This window comes from Excalfactoria chinensis, chromosome 7 (assembly GCF_039878825.1).
Source record: "Excalfactoria chinensis isolate bCotChi1 chromosome 7, bCotChi1.hap2, whole genome shotgun sequence".
Classification (NCBI taxonomy): domain Eukaryota; kingdom Metazoa; phylum Chordata; class Aves; order Galliformes; family Phasianidae; genus Excalfactoria; species Excalfactoria chinensis.
The window spans coordinates 33,107,410-33,114,549 of NC_092831.1; the positions used below are offsets into that span (position 1 = coordinate 33,107,410).

General features: G+C 47.3%; 1 protein-coding gene across 4 annotated transcripts in view; it reads right to left on the bottom strand.

The window, feature by feature from the left end:
- Nucleotides 1–5,980, bottom strand: part of AGAP1 (ArfGAP with GTPase domain, ankyrin repeat and PH domain 1) — a 265,277-nt gene extending 259,297 nt beyond the window's left edge. For 3 of the 4 annotated variants that reach the window (XM_072342551.1, XM_072342549.1, XM_072342548.1), the window contains exon 1: nt 5,536–5,980. In XM_072342551.1, the coding sequence (XP_072198652.1) occupies nt 5,536–5,698 (163 nt within the window). In that variant the 5' untranslated portion in view covers nt 5,699–5,980. The remainder of the gene's footprint in view (nt 1–5,535) is intronic. The other variant, XM_072342550.1, reaches the window with a different exon arrangement.
- Between the last annotated feature and the right edge of the window lie 1,160 nt (nt 5,981–7,140).

Consider the following 7,140-nt stretch of genomic DNA (forward strand, 5'->3'; position numbering starts at 1 on the left):
TACTTCCACAAGCGGTTCATTGAAACAGAAGGGGAGGGAAGAAAAACCCACCAAGTTACCCAGTGTTAGAAACACACTGTCATCTTCATAACCCTTCATTTGTGCCATTATATAGGCTCCAGGTACGTCACATCCCCACAGTAGTCCAAGTGTGTCAAAGTATGAAATAAAATAGCAACAGGCTCTAACATTAATCACAAGATTCATGCTACATCTATAGCTCTACCACAATTAAATCAGAAGTACACATTAAAAGTGAACTATCTTGGTTCAGGAGTTAAGCAGAAGACTAAAAAGTTGTTGAAAAAGCCCATACAGACAAAGAGTACTGAAACATTCTTGATTTTAAGATCCTTTAAATTTAGTTTACTCTATTAACTCTAAAAGCTGTTCATGGCACTCTGCTCACAGGCTGGGCAGTTTACAAATACAGCTGAACTTCACCTTCTCATCGAATTTTGATACTGTATCTTACAGGACAGCAAAAAGGTTCTGTATCACTGTAACGTTACACTGTTGCGGAAAGCACAGCAATAATAGCTGGGTGTCAAAGTCCTAGGCTACAGCAAGCGAGAACAAGCCCAAACGCAGCAGATGTGGACACAAAAACAAGGGAAGAAAAACTGCCTACCTTTAGAAGATCACAGCAAAACAAGGGTCTCCAGCACAAGATGGCCTCACCTTCACTGCCAACCCTTAAATGAGGTCTGGGAAGGGGTGGATTCTAGCTCCATCCCTTCCAATCACTCAGATGCACTGCATGCACCTGAGCTCCCCTAATTTGGCCCTGCCTTCCCACCAGGTGCTCAATCATTGCTTCAAGCTGTGTCTTAGCATTTCCACTACAAACATGCACTTTTATTGGTACAGAAAAATTCCCCTTTGCAATGCTGTAGAAAAGTGGATACTGTTGAGGTTTGGAGAAGCGTTTTACCTCTCAGGCACTGTTCCCAAACTCCATCATTCTCCAAAAGAGAAGGTGGTGTTTTTCAGTCCCTTCATCAGCTTCACAGTCCTTCTCTGAACACAACTGAGCAACTCAAACCCATCCTTCCTGCAGTGAGAGGCCAAAGCCAAACACTGTGTTTGAGGTGCAGCCTCACCAGATTCCCTACATCTGATTCATCTGATTTAATCACATTAATTTAATCCCCCAGAACAACAACAAAAAGAGCACTTGCCCTTTCCAGCACAAATCAGAGACAAGAGATTGCCATGCTGTGAGAAACTGCTCCCCAGACACCGTCTCAAGAAGTTACCCTCATATCACAATGAGCCTCCGAAACCATCCTTAAATGCTTTAGTTCGCAAGCAAAGTGATTTTGTATCATTTATTGGAGCATTAGTTTAATCACTTCAAATCCCATGGCATGATTCACAGTTTAAAAAGTCACAACAATAAAGAACTTTTGAACAGTGTGAGTGCTACTGAGGTTTAAGGGTGCCGCTGTCTTACATAATGCTCTTCCCCAGGCCTAATTATTTGCTTGCATGGAGATCCATAGATACAAGATCTCTTAAGTCTGTTTCAACAAAATAGCTAAGTAAAAGCAGTGACTGGTGTTTAGTTTTTAGCATGACTATAATTGTTTTCAAGCTGCAGCTTTGCTACAGCTCTTAGCAAAAGCTGATTGTAGTACAAGCCTTGGCAGCTTCCCACCAGCTATTCATATGCCTGAAGGAAGGTTATGTTTATTAAAGAGAGTAGACTTTACAGCAGCAATTCACCGCTTCTTATCACAGAGTTAAGAAGTTAAAGAAAAGAACCCATTTTCTCAATAAATAATCAGAATCATAGTATTGTCCAGGTTGAAAAAGACCTCCGAGATCACCAAGTCCAACCATCAGCCTGACCTACTGAATCCCACCACAAACCATGTCCCCAAGGGCCACATCTCAGTCACCTCTAGCCATGGGGACTCCACCATGGCCGTGGGCAGCCCCCATACTCCAGAGAAGCTATTGCAAAGTCAGAAGGCTCCAAGGAAAGCACGGCCTTGGCAGGTAACAAAACCAGACTGCAGTCCCATACCTGTCAGCTGCAGATGCTTCTAATGCATGCACACTGCAGGAGTTTTCACTGCACTCCATTTTCAAAATGAAGTACTTTTAAAAATGACTGACGATAAAAAACAGAGGAAGGTTTATACCTCCTTCCATTTCCCCTGCCCCCTAACGTGATGCATCAACAGCTCTGCACTGCTCTGAACAAGTCACTTCCACACACATACCTATCTTCTCCCTAACACTGAGACACCTGGAGAGTCCCAAGACAAATGGAAATACTAAATACAGCTTGGTATGACTTCCTTAAGCTTCAAAGAAATAATCTCCCCAAAGAAGCCTCAAAAAAAAAAAAAAAAATAACCCACAACACACAAACCACAGAGATCTTCACATCATTTTCAGGGTACTCTCAAACCAGCTACCTTGAGGCTGGTTGCTGAGGCTTTGGTTTAGTAGTAGAGATCTGAGATACTACTTGCCCTCTCTCCAGTTAGAGAGATCAGCTCTGACCCCGCACTGCAGCAGATCTGCTCTGTTTTGATAGGCTCAACAATGTGTAGAAGGATGCCAAGTGCCCTTGCTCAACACCTGAGCTATCAGTATCTGTCAGTGACAAGTATATCAGCAAAAGTATTTGTATGGACTCTCAGCCAAGAGATTATTGACACTTCAACTGTTTTAAAGCTCGCTTGTGAAGGATTAGAAATTAAGTTTTCAGACTGCTTCACTTCCTTTCTTTGGGTCTGCATGATTGCTTGAGCTACACAGCAACACAGCGCTATGACCTGCCCTTACACATCTATATGCACAAGCTAAGAATGCAGCACCTTGAAAACCCAAGAGCTTACTGTCAGTTTAAAGACCGCTGAAGTCTATTCATGTGTTTGTTTTACATGGTTTCCTTTTTCTCCCCATCCTTGAGCACAGTACATATCTGATACAAGAAGCATCAAATCCTATCAAGCGTTGATGCATCTATTTGGGGAATTAAACTCACAAGCCACAGAACGCATGAAGACAGTTCTTACTTAAAGGCAACAGCCTAAATGACAGCATCTGAAATGTTCCAACTACTTATTATACATTTCATACAAAGGAGCACGTTTTTCAATGTGATTTTGCAGCTCTGAAATGCAAGAACCCGAAAGTAACTGCTTACAGACTTTTTACCCGTGGAAAAACTAGTGAAGCAGACCCACATTTCATAAATGCTTTTACCAATTATCACACCTCAGTCAGAATAATACAAGGAAAGAAACCTCTGTGCATTCAGGACCCAATTTAGTAAGGGTCCTGAAAGCTGCTCTTTTAGGATTATTACCTACAACTCCTGTATCTGCACACAAAGGACTGCTGCTGCTCTAAGACCCGTTTAATTTTGCATTATTTCAACTGCCATTGATCCAGCCAGCATGCCCAGACACTCCTCCAATAGAACTCCAATCCTAGAAAGGAGTTTGCACTGTCAATGGAACTTCTTTTCTTAATGGAAGGCTAAGTAAGTCAATGACACTCTGCAATGAAAAAGAAGGGTAGTAAATAAGTAATAGTGTCTTCCATTCACCGCAAGTCTCAAACTGCTTTAGATTCCAAGTACGCACTCTTCCAGATCTGTAAGATGTCTCTCAAGCGCTGAACTGAGCTGATCAAGGAGCATATGTTGGTCGGAGTCACAGTTTAAAGCAGCCTGAACTAATGAGGCTACATTCTTTAAAGGGTACAGTATTTTTTTCCCCCACCGGAAAAAACTGTTTCAGCACTTCATATTTTCTCATCCCAGCCCGTGCCAACTACACCACAGCTCCTCACTATCAGTGAACAAGCGCCATGCCCTGAGCTTAAAGGGCTTTGCACTGCTTGGGAGCCATCATTGCAACAATCCAACTCTGCAAATCAGCAAGGACTTCCAAGGCAAAACAAATCCTAACTTCCAAGTTCTTCTTACATGCAACAACGAAGAGGTTTAGCACAGCGTGTAACTTGGTGGAGTTATAATCCAGGGGCAAGAAGGATTTTGGGGGGGCTTGTTTTTGAATATATGGCATTTTTAAGTACTCAGAGTTACTTGAGCTCTCAGAACAGCAACAAAAAAAAGGAGAGATCTAAAATAGACACTTTTTCTAGCTAAATCTTGCCCATGAATCAGATCTGCTGGTTCCATGACTCAGTGTACAACGCAAGTTCGACAAGCAAATTGTCTACAAGATTTTTTACTCATCAGCTCTGCCTTTGAAAGGCACTTGCAGGCTGCTATTTCGGTTTTACAGCCTCTGAGACTGACAAAGGAACCAAGTTACAGTTAGGTAACAAATCACTAATACCATGACACAAGGCTGACAGCAGTCACACGCTGTGAAGATAACGACATGCAATGCTTCGCATCCTCCTCCCACTTCAACACAAACCTGGCTGCACCCATGAATCAACGCATCTCAAAGCACAACAACAGGTATTCATTACCGCTAAATGCTTTTGGTTTTGTTTTGCTGAAGGACAACGTTTATCCCACAGAAACCCAAACACCAAGGATACCAAGGAAGGAACAGCGGTGCCTGTGTTGTACTTCCCACAATATAAAGTTCCTCAGTGAAAGAGAAGGACAGGAAAGGCTCCCAGGAGCTGACAGCCGCTCACCATCGCTTCAAGGAAGTAAAAGTACAAAGGCAACGTGCATAAAACCTCCAGTGCCCATTCAGTCCCAGCGCAGTGTTCCTCCTGCTCTGCTGTTCAATGTGTGACAGGCACTGCCAGCCCTGCTGACCCGCTGTGTGCGATGCTAAAGAGGATTTCAGTCCCCCTCCCCCCCCCCCACAAAATGTTGTTGATGGTATTAATGTTTAATACCACGCTGTCTGTTTGTTCGTGCTGCGCTGCTTCCCAGCCAGATGAATAAAGCAGTCTTTCAAGCAACAATCTCAGCTACTCTTTCATGACATATGCTCTAAGGACAAGACAGGCCAACCAACCAAGATCGCTTTAACCAGCTCTCTATTTCAGATGCCGTGCATCATCCCCTGCTAGCCTGAATCCCTTCCCAAGCAGCGGCAGGCTACTTCCACACACAACAACACGCAAGCTTTACATTACTATGCAAAACAACTCCGATCCCGTTTTAAAACACGTGCTCCTAGCCGACCTCGTTCACTCTTTTTACCTGCAGCGGTAGTTAGCAAAAACACCCGCAGACTTCCCAACGCAGCCGATTTCTTCCCCACGTGCTGAATAGTTCAGGAGCCCATTCGCAGCGCTCCAATGGGGACAGACACACGCAGACCTAAGCTCACAAGGCTGTTGTCCGCCTCCTGTTCTGCAAACCAGCCGCACACCTTGTTTACCCAACCGACAGCACCAAAACACGGCGAACGGATCACTCGGAACCGAGAACCGAACGACCCCCCCTCCGCTTTCTCATCCCACCAACTTCGGGCTGCCCATCCCCGCGCTGCCCGGCTCCAGGGGGAGCAGCAGGCCGAGGGCCCCCGAGGGAAGGCAGTATGAGGGCACGGGGCCTCGCCGCCCCCGACTCACCCTCGATGGCGATGACATGCTCGCGGATCTGGTTCTGCAGCACGGGCTCCTCGACGCGCTCCAGCAGCTCGTAGATGGAGTAGATGTTGGGGTGCACCGACTCGAAGCGCTGGATCTCGGCGCGGATGGCTGCCGAGTTGGCCAGCTGCTGCTGGTAGTTCATGGTCCCCCCTTCCCTCCCCTCCCGGCGGCCAGTCCTCCGCTCCGGCTGCTCCCTCCGCTTCGCCCCCCAACCGAGGGGCTGCGGGGCCGCCCGCACCGCCGCGCCCCGCCCCCTGTCACTTCACGGCGGCGGCGGGGCAGGGCGAGCCGGCAGCCCCCGGCCCCATGGAAGGCGGCGGCGAGGTGGGGCGCCTCGCGGCTCCGGGCCGGCCGCCTCGTCCTCCAACTCCCCTCCCAGCCTCGTCTTCGTGCGCGGCACCGGATAACGGCGGCGGCAGCGCGCTCCGGGACCGGTCTCCCCCACCCACCCCCCCGCACTCGCTCCGCCGCCTCCTACGTCTTTCTCCTCCGCCTGCCTCACGCTCACGCAGGCCTCGCCCCTCGCGTTACCTCACCGCGCAGCCCGCTGCCCGTCCCGCCCATCGCGCCCGGCGTGCGCGCCGAGAGGCACTCTGGGAACCGTAGGCGCTGAGGTAGCAGCCGCCATCTTCCTCTCTCACCTCAGCCACTGGGACAGCCTGGCGAGGCGCCCGCCGGCTTCTCGCTCACACCGTCCTGAGAAGCGTCGAAGGGTACGTTAGCCTCATTGCTGATGGCTACAGTAATTGTTTCCTTGCTGGCAAGGCGCTAATTGGTGTGCTTAGAAAATTAGACCTGCGGAACGCTATTGCCCCAAAAGCTTTATCTCCACCTCAGCAAAAGAGTGAGCAATATTGACAGCAACAGCGTGCTCAGTCCAAAAAAAAAAAAATCACTCTAGAATAGTAATAAATATCCAGTCAGGCTGTGTTCTGGTGTAACAAAACCCTGCTGTCATCAGCATTAAGTAAAACAAGCAGTATTACTTTCACACTGGCCATAAGCACAGCTGGGAACACACCTCAGTGAGCACCGCATGTGATTTTAACGAGGATAAAAAGCTCATGAAACATGAGGGGATTTTGGCTTTCGTTTACCTTAAACTATTTCCATCAGTTAATGGTTTGCAGAAAGCTACTAAATGCGAGTTGTAACATTGTTACAGTGTTTCTTCCCTCTGTCCAGTTCTGGAGCAGAAGCGTTCTCTCTTATTTCTTGGTGTTTCCAGAGATGCTGAGGAGCAGATAAAACAGTGAGACAGTAGCTTGTATTGCATGTGAGGCTGACCATTTCCACTGTGACCACACGCCTTGTGTTCTTACAGCTCTAAAACATGTGGTAGTCTAAGACTCGGCTATAAATGAACGCAACGATTACATACATTGAAACATGAGAATCCTGTGTTAATATAAAGCTGTTTTCTAATTGTATAAAGCAATGGATACTATGAAGGTCTTGGAATCATTCAGATTGGAAAAGACCTCTGAGATCATCTAGTCCAACTATCAACCCAGCCCACCATGCCCTCTGACCATGTCTGTCAGTGCCACCTCTCCACTGGCAGCTCCCACCACTCCCTGGGCA